The sequence below is a fragment of the Danio rerio genome, chromosome 13 (genome assembly GCF_052040795.2).
Source record: "Danio rerio strain M-AB ecotype USA chromosome 13, GRCz13ab, whole genome shotgun sequence".
Lineage (NCBI taxonomy): Eukaryota > Metazoa > Chordata > Actinopteri > Cypriniformes > Danionidae > Danio > Danio rerio.
The window spans coordinates 48,154,354-48,174,231 of NC_141033.1; the positions used below are offsets into that span (position 1 = coordinate 48,154,354).

A 19,878-nucleotide genomic window follows, 5' to 3' on the forward strand; every position below is an offset into this window, starting at 1 on the left:
TGCTGTGATCATCTGTAGAAGCATTGTCTGTAAGTTTACTATCTGTTTGTGTTTATATTCTATCTCATATATTAATGTTGTGTACATAGAAAACTATAGCTCATTCTACGTACATCTTTTTACATAGTTTCACTCTGTCTTTTACATAGTTTCACTCTGTATACATAATATTATTTTATTTATTTTATATTATTCAGTCAGACAGTGCCATTGAGTTGCCTAATTTATATGTGTTTTAGGGTGTTTTAGGGTTGTTTGTCACATGGTGATATTTTAATTTCATTTAAATTATTCAGTCAGACAGTGACATTTGTAAGCCTAAATTATAAATGTAAGGAGTTTAAGAAGCTGTTTAACACCTTAACGCACACACAGAAATCATAAGGACAAAGTGCACGTGTGTCTCTCGAGAGATCTCAGATTATCGCGAGAGTTTCCTGAACGTCGCCTTTTACACAAATAACCCACCTATTCTGCGTGCGTTGCATGATTGTGCATTTTATGCAAATAAAGCGAGCATAGATTGTTCTTGAGCAGAGAGAGAGGTCAGGTCCTGATCAGTTCATCTGCAGACATGGCGATCGAGAGCGTGCTCCCAGCCAACTTCGGCTATGCGATTTTGGTATATGTTTACAGTTTTGTCATGCTCATGTATCTCGGGATGAAAGTTGGTGCTGCAAGAAAGAAGTTTGGAGTAAAGGTACAGTCGATGCATGATGTTACATTTTCTCAATTTATCTTGATGTATGCATTATACTTTGATTTGATGGTAGTTTGTTGGTGTTTAAATGCTCGTGTTTTGTGTACAGTACCCGACCATGTACAGTGATAAGGATCAGATCTTCAACTGCATTCAGAGAGCCCATCAGAACACACTGGAGGTGTATCCGCAATGGCTGCTGTTTCAGACTATTGCTGCACTCCATTATCCTGTAAGTTTGTTATTATTATTATTATTATTATAATTATTATTATAAGCTTTGAAACATTACACAAAGTAATCATACAAATTCAGATATATCCAGGAACATTCAAAAACCGGAAATGATAGTAAACACTTTTACAAGTCCTGAAACAAATTTACAATTACAGATTCCTTACGGAAAGGGAATTTACCACACACCGGAAGTGACTCGGAAACTCTTAGTGCATCCTTTTTCTTTTTTTATTTACCTTTGTACTTGTTGTCATCCATTGTTATGATTAATATGTTTGTATTAATAAAATACAATAAAAATATATATATATAATAATCCAGACACAACATTACAGCTCTTTCACAGGAAGGCTAATCATTTTTGCCTTTTATTGTTTGTAGAATTGAAGGACAATTAAACATTTGACATTATTTGATATTGGTTAGCAATGCTGTTTAATTACTGCTTTATTGTCGAATTTACTTGCATTTAACATACTTTGTTATACCTCAGAGTTTATATGGAGCAGTTTATATGGAGCAGTATTTCTTATCATTTGTCTCCAACAGACACACAAAAAATAAAAAAAGCAGAATTAATCATAACAGGTTATTAAAGGGATAGTGCATCCAAAAAATTATAATCTCACAAACACATAACAAGATATTCTGATAAATGTTGGGGGAAATGTAGCTATTGACATTCATTGTAGGAACAACAATTCCAAAGAATATACCATGGAAGTCAATGGCTGCTGTTTCCTAACATTCCTCCGCAGGGGCGGACTTAACCATAAAGCGAGGTAAGCAGCCTCTTAAGGCCTCAGGGAATTAGGGGGCTCCGACCATTGTCAAGAAGCCTAAATTAATCATATAGCTTTTTTGTTATATTAATTTACTATCACATGTTGTAAATCTGTCTATAACCATTAAGATTTCAATGTTATTACTTCTTTTAAACAGAATGGATCAATGCTCAAAAAAAAAAACTCTTTGAAATTCAGCCGGAAATAGGAAGAAAATCGATTTTTTTTTTTTTTTTTTTTTTTTGTTACCTCAAGACACGATGAGATTGTTTATAGAAGATGCCACATTGGACACACAAGACTCACATGAACATTTACTTAAAGGAGAATAACCACCAAAATGTCACTATTGCAAAAGAAACTGAACTGTGAAACATTATTGTGGAATGCTCTATTTTTCAATGTTATCAGACAACAATTTTTATCTGGACACACATTAAAAGGCAATATTTTTAAATGTGAATCCTTCTAAAATTGTAGAATTTTTATCAAAAGTAAATCTTAAACTGTTTTAGATTTTATCTTTATTATTAATATTATTGTTATTGTTATTATTTATGTATTTTACCCTGTGTATTATTTATTACTGTTGGTGACTTTTAATTGTTAGAAGAATATTTTTTATAACTATAGAAAAGTTGTATTTATAAAATGTGGTAAATTTGATTTTTTATTTATTTTTGTTTACATTATGAAGATAAAGGTTCCACTTGAAATATATATTTTAACACGCAGTTTATTTACAAAATTAAAAAAAAAACGAATCTACGGAAAAAAAATATCTATCGAGAAAGGGAGTGTTTTGACTTTCATTGCTAGAGCCCCATCCTGTAACTGTTTAGGGCCCCCAAATCACTAAGTCCACCCCTGTTCCTCAGTATATCCTCATTTGTGTTCAACAGAAGAAAGAAACTGGTTTGAAATAAGTGAAAGACGAGTAAACAATGACAGATTTACTATTTTGGCTGAACTATATACCTTAAATGGTGTATTATTGAAAGTTCAATTCATAATTCAATAATAATACTTTAAATAATTGAGTATAATTTGACCAATATTGCTATTAAAATTCCACTTTAACAAGTAGATTCAGTGTCCAGCTTATAAACTGAAATGAAGACAATACTGTCCTCCATTTCCTTGTATACCTGTTAATAATACAACACCAAACTTTAAATGGCTTCCTTTACACGGTTACGTTTACACATTTGATTCCTCTATTGATCAGATTCCTTTACCTTGATCAAAAGTTAATTATAAATCTCTCAATCTCTTTTCTTGTCATGTGCTCTTCTCTTATGTTGTCTTTCACCCTCTCACCCAGTTCACGTCTCATTATCTTTTGTGTTTATCTCTTATAACAGAGCGCTGCCTCTGTGTTAGGAGCCATCTGGGTGACCAGCAGATTCTCCTACGCTTGGGGATACTACACTGGGGGTAAGTCTATACAGTGTGAAAAATATGATTAGCGCTGCGTGAAATTGCAAAAAAAAAGAAAATGACATTGCAGTGTCATTATATTATAAGCAAAATTTGTTTTTATTTTATAATGTAATTATGTTATTAGTTAATTCAGAATATAGCGCAGAAAAGAATTGTGTCGTGCAAAAGAATTGATTATTCTTAGATTGATTGGGAGGATTTCGTAAATCAATTAATCTACATCAATGAAACTTTGGCGTCTAACTGTATTCAGGTACTGAAATTGAATAATTAAATGTAAATACCACTCTGTATACAGTTCCAATCAGAATTATTAAACCCCATTTGAATTTTATTTTCTTATTATTTATTTATTTATTTTATTTATTTATTTTTTGTGGCATCAAAGACTTTGAGAGCTAAAGTGTCAGTTTGCAGATTTCCTTTGGATTTCATATTTAAATATTTCCCAAATGATGTTTAACAGAGTAAAAAAGTTTTCACAGTATGTCTGATAATATTTTTTCTTCTGGAGAAAGTCTTGTTTGTTTTATTTCGGCTTGAACAAAAGCAGTTTTTAATTTTTTAAAAACCATTTTAAGGTCAAAATTATTAGCCCCTTTAAGCTATAAATACATATTTGATAGTCTACAGAACAAACCATCGTTATACAGTAAATTGCCTAATTACCTTATCGTGCCTAGTTAACCTAATTAACCTAGTTAAGCCTTTAAATGTCACTTTAAGCTGTATAGAAGTGTCTTGAAAAACATCTAGTCAAATATTATTTACTGTCATCATGGCATAAATAAAATAAATCAGTTATTAGAGATGAGTTATTAAAACTATTATGTTTAGAAATGTTGAGAAAAATCTTTTCTTCGTTAAACAGAGGAATTAAATTGGGGAAAAAAATAAACAGGGGCGCTAATAATTCACGGGGGCTAATAATTCTGACTTCAACTATAAAAATGAAATACAATTAACCTTTGTGGAAACTAAAATGTTTTTTTTTTTTTTTACACACAGATGGTTTAAATGCACTCAAAATGATGCAAACAAGCAAATAGAAAAAAAAATAAAAATATATATGTTTATATAAATAGGAACTACATATATAGCTATAATCACACTCAAATTTTCTAATGGACGAATAAGCTAAAACTGACCTGACGTTGCAGATCCATTTTTTTTCAGTTAATTCATTTTGCATCACTTTTTTTTAACACCGTTAATTCAAATACAGCTTTAGAGTTTGTAGAAATAAAATTTAAATGTATTTTTAAAAATGAATTGCTAATTAAAAAATACTTTTAAAACCTTAATATAGTAATATATCTACACTACCTGATAAAGGTTTTGTCTCAATTGTAAGAGCAACAAATATTAACTTGACTTCTAGTTGATCATTTGGAAAAGTGGCAGAAGGTAGATTTCTCTGATGAATCATCTGTTGAGCTGCATCCCAATCATCACAAATACTGCAAAAGGAGCCAAGATTCTCACAGAAATCAGTCAAGTTTAGTGAAGAAAATAAATCATGGTTTGGGGTTACATTAAGTATAGGGGTATGCGAGAGATCTGCAGAGTGCATGGCAACATCAACAGCCTGAGGTATCAAAACATTTGTGCTGCCCATTACATTACAAACCACAGGAGAGGGCAAATTCTTCAGCAGGATAGAGCTCCTTCTCATACTACAGCCTCTACATCAAAGTTCCTGAAAGCAAAGCAGGTGCTCGAGGATTGGCCAACCCAGTCACCAGACTTGAACATTATTGAGCATGTCTGGGGTAAGATGATGGAGGAGGCATTGAAGATGAATCCTTATCTTGATGAACTGGGAGTCCTGCAGGAACGCTTTCTTTGCCGTTCCAGATGACTTTATTAATCAGTGATTTGAGTCATTGCAGAGATGTATGGATGCAGTCCTACAAGCTCATGGGAGTCAGACACAATATTCATTCTGTTTCCACTGCAGCATGACTTTATATTCTATACTGGACATTATTTCTGTTAAGTGACAAGACTTTTGTCTAAGCAAAGTCAGACTTTACTCTCCTAATTAGATAATTCAAAATCAAAGCATGATCATATTTTATTTTGCTGAAATGAGCATAATCTAGAGGCCTTTGCCTTTCATATAAACCACCAAATGATCGACCAGAAGTCAAGTGATTATTTGTTGTTTCTAAAACTTGTATAGGAGACTTTTGTCAGCTAAATGATATCGAATACTATTTCTCTCCATCAAAATGGCTCTAAAAGCTGGCATGGTGTTAAACACAAACAAAGTTTAACTTTTTGAAGGTTGCACCAGTACACTTTGACATAACCTGCAGTGTTTATGTTGTTCTTTCATCATTGGTTTAGGTTTGAACCCTGCTCATCATCATCATTGTTACTCTGTTTCAGATCCTGCTAAGAGGATGCACGGTGTTTACGGATACATCGGGCTGTTCGGAGTCCTTCTGATCTCCATCTATGTGGCTCTCAACCTGATCGGAGTCCTTTAAGGGGAAAGCCACTGAGAAATGACCACACAAAATCAAAACTGGACACTTAAAGGGACAGATTACCCAAAAATGAAAGTTTCCTCAGTTTACTCTCCATCGAGTGTTTTCAAACCTGCTTGAGCTTCTTTCTTCTGTTGAACGCAAAAGAAGATATTTTGAAAAATGTTAAATTCCATAATAGGAAAAACAAATACTATGGAAGTCAATGGTTACATGCGTACAACATTCTGCAAAATATCTTCTCTTGTGTTCAACAGACGAAAGAAACTCCTTTAGGTTTGAAACAAGTGAGTAAATGCTGACCGAATGTTCATTTTTAGGTGAGCCATCCCTTTAATGTAGTTTTCAGTAATTCCTTGTTTCTTTTTTACTCTTTCATTAATTACATTTTGCATCGTTTCATTTTTACATATTGTAGAACATTAAATCATACAAAATGTACTTTTTAGACTTTCATACATATGCTTTACACTGAATGTACTTTACTATTCAAACATATGAATCATTAAATGTCTAAAGATTGAAATGAACCACGTGTGTACGCTCTTAATTGAGAAAATGTAAAGATGTATGGTGATACTGTTCATTTTAGAAGTGAAATATGCTGTGTCGGTCCCTATTCGTCAGTGGAATGAACCGCCAACTTATCCAGCACATGTTTTACACAGTGGATGCCCTTCCAGCTGCAACCCAGAACTCGGAAACATCAATACACACTCATTCACACACATACACTACGGACAATTTTGTTTATTCAATTCCCCTATAGCGCATGTCTTTGGACTGTGAGGGAAACCGGAGCACCCAGAGTAAACTCACGCCAAAATGGGAGAACATGCAAACTCTACACAGAAATGCCAACTGACCCAGCTGGGACTCGAAGCCACCGTGTCACCTTTGGCCTTTTATTTTGTTAAAATGAAATTAGGTTTTTACAACTCTAGTTACTGTGATCATGTGTAAAGCAGCATATGGCTGGGTTTAAGGACAAGTGGAGCGTTAAATTATTTCTAAACAGAGCCTAGAGTGTTACTGTGATGATGATATGATGTTGTGAGTGGTTACTATGATATTCATGTTCACCATATGGCTCTCCGTCTTTTTATTTCAGTTTAAATCAAAGCCTTTTTCCCAGGTAAACATCTTAGAAAGTCTTCTTAAGCTGCATGATTTCATAATTTAAGTATTACGATATTGGCTATGTTGCCAGGCTTGATATTTAGAGTTTTGATTTTATTACAAACACAGTTATATAATAAGCATCACTTATTCATTCATTTTATAATCAGCGAAGTCCTTTTTCTTAATCTGGGGTCGCCACAGTGGAATGAACTTATGAACTCATTCTGCATATGTTTTTTTTTTTTTTTTTGCAGCGGATGCCTTTGCAGCTGCAACCCATCACTGGGAAACATTCATACACACTCATTCACACACATACACTATGGACAATTTAGCCTATCCAATTCACCTATACCACATGTCTTTAAGCTTGTGAGGGAAACCGGAGCACCAGGAGGAAACCTATGAGCATTTATTTGGATTTCATAATCATGGATTTTGCATTGATGATAAATTGTCAAACAAATGACTGTAATAGGTGGCACAGTGGGTAGCGCTGTCGCCTCACAACAAGAAGGTCATTGGTTTGATCCTCGGCTGGGTCAATTGGCGTTTCTGAGTTTTTGCCTGTTCTCTCCGTGTTGACCTGGGTTTCCACCGGGTGCTTCGGTTTCCCCCACAGTCCAAACACATGCGCCATAGGTTGACCCTGCTGAGGCTCGAACCAGCAACCTTATTGCTGTAAGGCGAATGTGCTATCCCCTGCGTAATATAATATAATATTGTTTCTTTTTTCCTTCTCATTATTCCAGATTGAAATCTCAATTATCATGTTTTTATCTCATATAATTTGGATTTGTTTAAAAAAAAAAACTCTGATCAGATGATAAATCAATAATTGTGACACTTTTACATTTTTATTGTCGACATTTTACGTTTTTCCAGATTTCAAAATACTTTCTTCAAACATTAGGTGTTACAAAGTACTGTAACTAATAACACTTTCTCTCCACGTTTCTGAAATTCCTTTATTAGACTATAAATATGCGGAATGAGGTCATTTCAATGTGTAAAACCTATGTGTGCTATTATATTTAGTTGTGCTTTATTGTTTATGCTTTGTAAATCACCTTAAATGTTAACTATAAATGCAGCAGAACAGTAGAATTAATTACAATCCACATGAAAACAAAAATACTATTGCAATTCATAGTACAAACAGCGTTTTTGAACCATGCTAACTACTTTAATGAATCTGTTGTGGTTATTCTATCTAATAACACTATTTTAATACAAACAACCCAATACCTTACTAAGACTACTACAACACTATATGGCAAATTAAACTACATTACACCACAGTTTACTGTTGTAAATCTGAAGTATATTCAGGGGGCGGATTTAGCGATTTGGGACTAAATAGTTGAGGTTTTAGTCGTTTCTTGAAGACAGCGAGTAACTCTGCCGTTCTGATGCAGTTAGGGAGTTCATTCCACCAACTGGGCAGATTGAACGCGAGCGTTCGGGAAAGTGATTTCTTCCCTCTTTGGGATGGAACCACGAAGCGACGTTCATTCACAGAACGCAAGTTTCTGGAGGGCACATGAATCTGCAGAAGTGAGAGCAGATAAGGAGCGCAGCCAGAAATCGCTTTGTAAGCAAACATCAGAGCTTTGAATTTGATGCGAGCAGCAACTGGCAGCCAGTGCAAACGGATGAGTAGTGACATGTGCTCTTTAGGTTCATTAAAGACCACTCAAATCAAATCACTTTTATTGTCACATCAACAGCAGCCGTGTGCTATAATGAGTGAAAAGCTTTAAAAAAAGTCCTACTTTTAATTAATTTTTATTTATTTTGCTGTGTAGTTATATATTTGTATGTATGTATGTATGTATGTATGTATGTATATATATATATATATATATATATATATATATATATATATATATATATATATATATATATATATATGACTGCTATGCTGCTCCATGATTAGGGGTGGTGGATATTTTAATTTTTAATATTATTAATACATAACATTACATTTTTATAATAATATTACATTTTAGTGTACATAAATAATGTGTAATTATGTAAAATGTTTTTGTTTAACTCCACTATACAAATAGGATAAAAAATGATGTTATATATAGTTTTAAGGTATAATTTATACTCCTATAAATTTATTGGGGGCCCCTAGATTACCCGGGGCCCTAAGAAGTCGCTTATCTCGCTTATTGGTTAAATCCGCCTCTAAGTAGGCTATACAGTATGTATTACAGTTTATATAAGTTCAGTAATCTGTAGCATTGGTTAACATGAGCAGTACATGCAATAATATATTCAATATGATACGCTTTGTATAGTATGGTACAAAAGCACTCAAAAATACTTTATTACTCTCAAATTACTATAGTATTTGTTCATGTATTATTTTTAGTCAACTGAGGAAAAAGGGCACGAGATGGTCATGTGATGTCAACATATGCGCCCTAGGGGGCGACCCCATCCATGTAGATTAAAATGGATTTTTATTATTCCATTTTGCAGAATTTATGTTTTATATTAATTTTATTAGAATCACTGAACATTAATTAAACGGGTAAACATTTATGATTTTATTTGACAGGATGTGCTCAGGCTGATGCAGGGCGCACTGCGCATGCGCGGCTCAGATCCACTGTAGGAGACGGAAGACTGCGGAGTGAATCTCCAGTTACTGCGAAGCACTAGAAAAAAACTCAAGGAAAGTACAGGTAGGGATTTATTGTGCTATTTTACTTGGTCATTCATGAGATGTTCTCCCTCAATGAGCTTTCATGTATTCGATAAATTCATAGAAACAGTGATGTAGCAAATATAGGTTCGAAATCAGCCGGACGTGAGAGATCTAGCATGTTTACAGCGTTAACACTCGATCATTTCGCTCGATATTGAGCGTAAACGTTGTTTTAATCTTTTATGTTAGAGATTTATTTTGTTTATGTTCTAATTTTGTTGGCAAACATGACAGATGGAAATCCTTTTGTGTGTTATTTGTGTTTGGTTCAGTGTGATCATGTGTGCCCTGCGTTTGCGCAGTCAGTGATGCTGCTGCTCCGCACCTGCGCAGTTTCACTGGAAATTATTACAATCTGAATACAAAATATTTGCGTATATTTATTTTGGTCACTTCTAAATGCACTGTTGAACTCCGATTTCCCTACTATATCTCTATAATTTTTAGAAAACCCTTCTAATTGGCTGATTTGGTGCATATCAATTTTTATTATATTAAACCGGCTCTTGTTGTGTGTTTTCTACATTTGTAGAAACTGATACTATGCTTTTCTTTTCAGGAACAGCATATGATTGATTAGATATCATTTATAAATGCATTTATTATCACTTTTGATTATTTTAATGAGTCATTTGTTGACTAAAGGTTATTTTCTTCTTAAAAGGCATTAAAAATATAATGCTGTAAAACGTGAAGTTAATATTAAATAATAAAAAGTGAATATTTGTTCTATTCTATAAATTAATATCTGAGGAATCCCACGTAAACATGGGGAGAACATGCAAACTCCACACAGAAATGCCAACTGACCCAGTCGAGACTCGAATCAGCGACCTTCTTGATGGGAGACGACAGTGCTAACCACTGAGCCACCGCGTCACCCCTGGACATCACAATTGAACTGGACAAACCAAATGCACTGTTGGCAAGTGTTTTAGCAGACTTGATAATTATCAACACCTGTCCATGGGGAGCTTGCTTGACATTTAAAAATAAAATAAATACATATTATGCACATTATAATTCTTTGCAATAAGGCAAAGGCGACATGATCAAACAAAACTAGTAGTAGACTATTTGTGCAAACACTGCTGTTTTGTTTTAACCACTTTTTAAGTACACTACTAAAAACATCTATATTACTTTCTAATTTTAGGCTAACAGGTAAATCATTCCACAGTTTGGGTTCTTTAACATTGTGAAACATATTTGAAATTGTATTCATACATTGAGCGGTCACTTTATTAGGTACACCTTACTAGTACCGGGTTGGACCCCCTTTTGCCTTCATACCCGCTTTAATCCTCAGTGGCATAGATTCAACAAGGTACTGGAAATATTCCTCAGAGATTTTGGTCTATATTGGCATGATAGCATCACGCAGTTGCTGCAGATTTGTCAGCTGCACATCCATGATGTGAATCTCCTGTTCCACCACATCCCAAAGTTGCTCTATTGAATTGAGTTCTGGTGACTGTGGAGGCCATTTGAGTACAGTGAACTCATTGACATGTTCAAGAAACCAGTCTGAGATGATACACGCTTTAGGACATGGCGTCGTTATTTTGCTGGAAGTAGCCATCAGAAGATGAGTACACTGTTGTCATAAAGGGATGGATCAGCAACAATACTCGGGTAGACTGTGGAATTGACAGGATAATCAATTGGTTCTAATGGGCCCAAAGTGTGGCAAGAAAATTTCCCCACACCATTACACCACCACCACCACTAGCCTGAAGCATTGATACAAGGCAGGATGGATCCATGCTTTTATGTTGTTGATGCCAAATTCCGACCCTACCATCCAAATGTTGTGACAGAAATCAAGACTCATCAGACAAGGCAACATTTTTCCAATCGTTTATTGTCCAATTTTGTTGAGCCTGTGCAAACGGTAGCCTCAGTTTTCTGTTTTTAGCTGACAGGAGTGGCACTTCTGCTGCTGTAGCCCATCCACCTCAAGCTTGGACGTGTTGCGTGTTCAGAGATGCTTTTCTGCAAACCTCGGATGTAACGAATAGCCTTTAGCATCAACAAGGCATTTGAGCCCACAGAACTGCCGCTCACTGGATATTTTCTGTTTTTCAGACAATTCTCTGTAAACCTTAGAGATGGTTGTGTGTGAAAATCCCAGTAGATCAGCAATTTCTGAAATACTCAGACCAGCTCGTCTGGAACCAACAACCATGCCACGTTCAAAGTCACTTAAATCTCATTTCTTCCTCATTCTGATGCTCGATTTGAACTGCAGCAGATCGTCTTGACCTTGGCTGCGTCCGAAACCGCCTACTACTCAGTAGGTACTGCATTTGAATGTAAACGTACTACTCGGCCGTTAGAAAAGTACGTTCTATACAGTATGAATGTGAAAAGTATGAATGGAATTCGGACGTACTACATCCGCCATTTTGTCATGGTCATGTGATCTACCTGCGTCAGTTGCGTCGCCTCACTTCCATTCATGAATTCTCTTACGGGGCATTATGGGATAGCGCAGCGTGAATGGGATGCGCACTTCTGAATCTCGCCGGAAGTAGTAAGTCATCCAGATACTTCTCGCCTACTGATTTCGAATTCTATATATTCGGACATACTACTCGGCTAGCATACTGATTTTAGCGTACTATATAGTATGGAAGTATGCGGTTTCAGACGCAGCCCATGACTACATGCCTAAATGCATTGAGTTGCTGCCATGTGATTGGCTGATTAGAAATTTGCATTAACAAGCAGCGAGGCAGGTGTACCTAATAAAGTAAACTAATGACTGGGGAGGCAAAACTAAAGACTTTCGATAAAAACATCAGCCATATTGCTCAGTTTAGTGTGCAGTATGAATTAAATGATCAACGTCTTTTTGAATCTTCAGGTCAGATCAGCAGAATGTCGGGATTTCTGGACGGGATCAGATGTGGCGATTGCGAGTGTAATGTGGACTGGGGCGAGAAGAGAAACACCATCGCCTCCATCGCAGCTGGAGTTTTGGTACGTCCTGCCAAAGACGTCAAAACAAAATCCTGTGCTTTGATTCTTAAATAAATCCTGTTTTTTTTTTTTCTTGTCACACTGCAGTTTTTTACAGGCTGGTGGATCATCATCGACGCAGCGATAATGTATCCTAAAGAGGAACAGTTCCACCATGCGTATCATACCTGTGGCGTTATAGCCACTATAGCCTTCCTCATGTGAGTTTCACTTCTATACTTTTTCTGTCACTCTGAAATGCCATCAGAATACGCAAAATGGCTTGTACAGCTGCAGAAAAGTTGAAAGTGCTTGGAATTTAATCTAGTGTTTTCAAGGTTTGTTGGAAAGTGCTTAGATTGCATAACTGCTTAAAAATGTCATTGTGTTGCTCTCCTGATACTTTAACCTCCTTAATGGGTAATAATAATTCAATTTTTAAAATTAAATATAGTAATTATTATACACGGGCATAGATGTGATCAGGGACGCCTGCAGGATTTCATTCCAAGGTACGCACAAATCCAGCACCCCCCCGCCCTCTTCCGATGGCTGTTCTTTCTGTTATTTCAGTATTCAAACATTAAATAACGAATGCATCAAGTAAAATAAAAACAAACATTTTTTTACAATTTAGTAAAATTGTGCTCTTTTTATCTTTGCATTTTTATTATTTTATTTTTGTTAGTTTTAATATTTTATTGTCTAATTTTATGTCTAATAGTTTATTGTATAATTAAAGCTATAGACAAAATCCTGCTTGACAATTTTAGAAAATATTTTGCGTATCTACCCAGTATGTATTAAAGATCACTGAGAAAGAAAAAAAAACACAGAAACATGTTACATGCCCCCATAAATGTCCAAATTATATTTAACCGACTCGTAAAAAAATTTTGAAAATTGCTCATTTTATTTTTTATAAAACATTTTATTATTATTATTTTTTGAGTAAAAACTACCGACATTTAAGAATCCATATGTATTTTATTTATTTTTTAATTTGACCTGTTTATTAGTGCATATATACCTATAATTTAACTCATACAACAGTACCTTGGACAGCTAAAGTGCCACTAAAGCTTTCAAACACAACCCCAATAAAGTAATGAAAGATTAGACTTTTTCTGGTGACGGCCGACATCTCAACACGTCGTAACCGTCTTTCGGGTGGTATAGCCGGCATTTAATTACAAAACAAGGCGTCTGGCTTGACTGGCAGGGCAGTTATTTCCTCGTTGTTCTGAGTCTGCAAGTTCATGGATATAGTATGTAGCTATAGGATTGTGAACATCAATAATGTTAAGCGTGTCTTTACTCAATGCCCAGCAGAAAAAAAAAGTCTTTTAGCAGTGCATGTAGCTGTTGGTTCCCGGAGTCCTCAGTGGATAAACAACCGTAACCATAATGAAGTGTTCTCAGAATGATTCGGCACGATAGTGGAAAAGCAGGCAGCTGCAGTGTATACTGTTTGATAATCAATTTAAATGATGTCACAAATAAATAAATAAATAAATAAAAAGTGGCATTAATTCCTGCCCTCTCATGGTAGGTATGCACAGTGCGTACCGCCATACGGCTGCAGGTGCCACTGGATGTGATAATACAAAAACTATTGACTGTTTTTATAAAGGAGTGGAGGTACTCCATGTTTCAATCTCTCTTTGCGTTTGAGTTGAGAACACCGAATTGCACTTTACTGAATCTTTAAGTATGTATATTAGGGATGTAACGGTATCAGAATTTCAAGGTACGGTAATACCTCGGTATGAATGTCACGGTACGGTATTTATTGAATCATTTACAGGAAAAAACAAAACTTATGAAAATACTCCAAAAAAGTGCCAAAAGTGTCAATGACATACAAATTAGCCGTCTATCTGTAAGCTTTAAAACAGGAACTTCAATTTTAATAACAAAAAAATATTAAACCATGTAAAAAAATTAAGTTTCAATTTAGTATTGTTGAAAACTCGTCACATTCAACATTTAATCACTCACTCACTTAGATAGAGATGGGTTTAAAGGAAAATTATCATATAACTATAATCTGGTAAAAGCTGGTATCTCTGGGCATTTACAATGTCCCCTGCAACAGAAAAAACCCTCTCATTTGGGACTGAGGTTTCTGGGACAAGAGAGATATGACTTGGCCCAGGTTGACAGCAGTGGGTAACGTTGTGCATTGTCTTTCCCCCACTTGAGAGGACAAACCATGAGTGAGATAGAGGTCTCATGTCTGCATCAATCTGAACAGTGTGCTGTGTTTCTGCAGTCCCCATGACTGATTATTAGTCCTATTCCCCAACTTGCAGGCACGTGCACACACAGGGCTCAACCTGTGCAGTGCACATGCCCTTTTTAGTCTTGGATAGAAAGTTCCCTTCCAAAATGATCAAAAGTGCCCCCGCGACGCGACATACCCTCCGTCCCCGCTTTACAGTACGCGCGCGACAACACAGCTGATAAGAACTCGCGCGACAACACCACTATTCAGTACGTGCGCGACAACACAGCTGATAAGAACTCGCGCGACAACACCACTATTCAGTACGCGCGCGGCGACAACACCCAGCTCTTTTTCATCCCCGCTTCTAGCAGCACACTCCATTTCCGCATTACTGGATCTGTAGCGACAACAGACCGCAAGGGATGATGGTCAAGCATGGGCTGATGGGAATTGTAGTTTCCGGTACCTCCCGTTCGCTTCATTCGCCTGAGCAAATTTTCTCAGAAGACCTATAGTTTTACCGAGTCATGCGACTACGGTAATATCGAAAAAAATTAATATTGCGGTATGACGGTATTTACAATACCGTTACATCCCTAATGTATATGTATGTAAATTTGTCACATTTGTAAAGTGCTGGAAAATGAAAAGGCGTGAGAATGCTGAGAGAACAAGTGCTTGTATTCGTTGTGTCCATTCAGTCTAACTGTCTGACATAAGTTGATCTGGCCTAGATCTTTCTTCCTGTTCTTCATCTGTGATTTGCCTTCAGAGTTGTTCATTGACTACTTCACCATGACTACTTTGTTTAACCATCTGTTGAGTTTCACTTTCTGTGGATTTGCGTGCAGGATCAATGCAGTGTCAAATGGCCAGGTGAGAGGGGACAGCTACAGCGAGGGCTGCTTGGGACAAACAGGTATATTCAGCATGCATAACATGGCATATGTGAACCAAAACCTTTTATTATTTATTTTTGCCCAAATGTGAGTCAGATCTTATGACAATCCGCATGTAATCTCACTCAATACCCTTCAGCTTAGTCCTTGATTTATCAGTGGTCGTCACAGAGGAATGAACCACCAATTACTTTGGCATATGTTTTAAGTAGTGCATGCCCTTCCAGCAGCAAGCCAGCACTGGGAAACACCCTAATACTTTCTCATTAACACACTCATGCATTCACTATGGCCATTTAAGTTTACGCAATTCACATACAGCGCATGTGATTTGGACAGTGGGGGAAATCAGAGCTCCTGGAGAAAACCAATGCCAACATGGGTAGAACATGCAAACTCCACGCTCTAATGTCAGCTGGCCCAGCTGGGACTCGAACCAGCAACCTTCATGCTGTGAGACGACAGTGCTAATAATTGAGCTACGGTGCTGCCCTGGATGAGGTCATATCTTTTCAAATTTGTGCTACTTTTCATTGATGGCACTACAGACATGCTCCTATATCAAAAATAGCTTAATAGTTTGCAATAGCTTACTAAAGCGAACACTTTGGGAAGTTTGTTTTGGTCTTAAGCACATTTAAGCTGCCATTGGTCCGTGACGATAACGTAATGAGCGGATGTGTTCTAGAACTCCGCCTTCTTTGATGTTCTTCGTAATGTTTGTTTTGATCTTAAACACCTTTGAGCTGCCATTTGTCCGTGATGATTATGTAATCAGTGGGCGTGTTCTAGAACTCCGCCTTCTTTGATGTTCTTCATAATGTTTGTTTTGATCTTAAACACCTTTGAGCTGCCATTTGTCCGTGATGATTATGTAATCAGTGGGCGTGTTCTAGAACTCCGCCTTCTTTGTTCTTCGTAATGTTTGTTTTTGAGAAAAACCTTTGCATTTCTCGGTAACTCAGATGTACTCAGTAGGTCAGAAAGCCGTGTGTGTAGACTATCCTGTCACAAAATGCGGTGAAAATTCAACACGCCGGTCAGTAATAGTTTGATTGCGGTGTTTACATGTTTACAGTCCACACCAACTGGAACTGTGTCTATTTTTAAAGGAGACGAGCGGCAAAACCGGATTTCACTATTTCCAGATGCGAAAAGCTCTCGTGTTTAGTACAAACGTATTTCAACAGCTCAAAAAATGTGTTTTGGTGTTTTGTGACCCTTTAAAGTAAAGACTTCACACCCAGTTCCTTACATGTGACTGGATTGACAAAAACACATTTTAATGCCGGGTGTTAATGGGTCCCAAGTAGAATGAATACATTTACAAAGTGTAAATGTAGGGCAGGACTTTTCTTGATTCTTCATGGGGAAATGATTGGATGTTTGGATGTTAGTGGCGTTAATTCAATAAAATGTGTTTTTTTGTGTGCAGGTGCTAGAATTTGGCTCTTTATCGGGTTCATGTTGGCATTCGGGTCTCTCATCGCCTCTATGTGGATTCTGTTTGGTGGTTTTGTTGTGACTGGTAAGAAAATCTAAAATATATATATATCAGAGGTCACGTTAACCGAATATTGTCCGTGGGTGATCTGAAGATGATCCGACATTTTGACGGATTCTGCTGAAGGTGATCTATTGCAATTTGTAGCTAATTGTAATTCCCAATCTTGTCCAGCTGATGGCCATTATCCTTGTTTTGTCTCCTCTCTGTCACCGCTGCATACAGTTGCAAAAATCTCACAGCAGCGGAGTGTGAGAAGTTTTTTTAAACGGCCAAATAGTTGTGATATTAATAATTAAGATGAAAAAAAGAGGAAGCGATGCAGTGGACGATGAAGAACAAACAGATAAAAATCCTCAGTCGACGACAGCTGTTATGCGCCAACCCAGCGGCAGCAAGGAGGTCAGATGCTTTGGAGTGCGTTGTGAGCACTACCGAACGCAGAGGGGTGCAGAAGTAGCGCGTGCTCTAGTATTTTTTCCCGGTGAAACGAGTGCTTGGAGGATCGGGAAATCCCACATTCAGAGAATCCAGCAAACTTAGTTCTGATCACAGCCTTAGGAGAAATGTTTCCTAACTACAAAACGCTGGCTGAAGTGGCGCTAGTAATTCCGTTCTTTGGTCACGAGAAGTCGACTTTGCGAGGCAAAGACACAGAATTTAATGACAATTGCCTCTGCATCAGTCTCTCTTGATGTGTTTGATTACGCACAGGCAAGCACACAGTTCAGGTAAACGCAGGAGGAAGATATGAGTTAAGGCAGATAGGAGTTTTTGTTGATTTGTCAAATAAATAAATGAATAATTTAGCCTATATGCTTGTCGTGCAAGTTTATTTTTAAAATATAAATGAAAAAAGCGATTAAAAAGTCTGCAAATTAAATAACGATTAATAATAGGTTATCACGAAAATTTTACAACCCTCTCCGTCAAAATGACGGACAATGAGAAAGTCTAACGCGACCTCTGATATATATATATATATATATATATATATATATATATATATATATATATATATATATATATATATATACTGTTGTTTCTTTAAAAAAAAACCTAATTATGTTTTATTTTTTTTATTATTATGAAGGAACAGAACATAAGGATCTGTCTGTGTATCCTGGTATTGCAGTTTTCTTTCAAAATGCATTCATCTTCTTTGGGTAAGTTTATAAAAATATCAAAAGCCCTCTTTTCGTTTACCTCTGTATTTTATCTAAGCCCCATCTGAGATTCAAGATCTCAAATTTCCTCCTTTACTTAAACTTAAAAGTTGTAAATGATTTTCTTTCTACAGTTGAAAATTCAGCCATTGACATCCATCGTAGGCACAAAGAATATGGATGTCGATGGCTGTTTTATTCCCAACATTCTTCAGTATATCTTTCCTTGCACTCTTTCAGTTTTGGATGAACTATCACTTCAATGTTCAATGTAATGTGTAATAAAAAAAACTCTTCAATTTTTAGATAGTTTAATTGTTTGAGCCTGTGATTTGTAGACATCATTGTTTCCTTTATTTCTACAGTGGTCTGGTGTTCAAGTTTGGCCGAACTGAAGACCTCTGGCAGTGAGGATCCATGTCCATCAATCAAATCCCACAGTCCATCAACACACAGTTCCTCTCTACTTACTGCTGCTTATTTGCACTCTCTATTTCTTTCTCTCCTCTTTTTCAATGACGACTCCTCTTAAATATTCTCCTTTCTTCGTCTCCGTGTGGTCACAGTAGGTGAGAGAAATGCAAATCAAACCAGTTGAAATGGACACTATCCTGCCCTTATTATACACATACTTCATAATATAGCGCACCATAGAGGATATCTTCAGCCTGGCTGTTTCAAAATCACAAAAATATGGACAGCATAATGATATATTTACATGATTATTACGCTACAGGGCGGTGGGAGAGTTTCTGAACAGATTCTTTATTAACCAAAACAAGCATTGCTGGCTTTCGGCTTCACTGTGTTTCTTTTTTTATTGCGCGTTGGTCATTTGAATAAACATAAACCACCCGATTTGTATATTTTGAAACACTTTAATGTATGACGACGTTTAATTTCACGTTCTGTCAGAATTTGTGTTGATTTTGCTGTCGTATTAACCGAACGGCTCAACTGACTTCAATCGCGACACTACAGCGTACTTTTGGACGATTTTATGTTATGTTATATGGGTTCACACAGCTTTCTCAGACATTTGTCATGATTGATTTTTAACAATTATTTTACAGAGAGCATCTTTGAGCTGATCTACATTCACTGTCGACATTTAAAACGTTTTTTTTTTTTCCTCAGAGTTTGCAACAGAACCAAACAGAAAGAGTTTTGCTTGACTGTGTGAACGAACCCTTGTTATATATTTGTGTTCTGAAGCTTTAAGTTGACTCTCTCTATGTTCGGGCATGTGGGAGTTGTATAAAAGATGTTTTTTAAAAGCACAATTTCTTATTATTTCTTATTTCAGTAGTTTATGGAAGATTGATAATTCGACTTGTCTGTTAAACTAACAAATTAGGGGATTTCTACATGCTAAAAGAATGTAACATTTTAATGTAATCCACTTTTTCTGACTAAAAAAAAGTAGCTAAAATTCATCAACTGTGGGTTTAAAATGAAATAAAATTATTGTAAATATGTACAGAGCCAGTGTTTTCTTTTTTCCTACTGAAATGCAGATGAATAACTGGCCACTTTATTAGGTACACCTTACTAGTGCCTGGTTAGACCCATTTTTCCTTCAGAACTGCCTTAATCCTTCATGGTGTAGAT

General features: G+C 36.2%; 2 protein-coding genes across 2 annotated transcripts; both read left to right on the forward strand.

Moving 5' to 3' along the window:
• Positions 1 to 449: 449 nt before the first annotated feature.
• mgst3b (microsomal glutathione S-transferase 3b) lies at positions 450 to 6,190 on the forward strand. The gene is given in 4 exon segments (NM_001080034.3): positions 450 to 700; positions 810 to 932; positions 3,087 to 3,159; positions 5,560 to 6,190. Coding segments are annotated over 4 exon segments (423 nt in total). The 5' UTR covers positions 450 to 574; the 3' UTR covers positions 5,661 to 6,190.
• A 3,208-nt stretch (positions 6,191 to 9,398) lies between these two features.
• On the forward strand, positions 9,399 to 19,749 carry tmem50a (transmembrane protein 50A). Its single transcript, NM_213529.3, is given in 7 exon segments — positions 9,399 to 9,481; positions 12,374 to 12,489; positions 12,577 to 12,689; positions 15,550 to 15,617; positions 17,033 to 17,125; positions 18,195 to 18,267; positions 18,633 to 19,749. Coding segments are annotated over 6 exon segments (495 nt in total). The 5' UTR covers positions 9,399 to 9,481; positions 12,374 to 12,387; the 3' UTR covers positions 18,679 to 19,749.
• Positions 19,750 to 19,878: the final 129 nt, after the last annotated feature.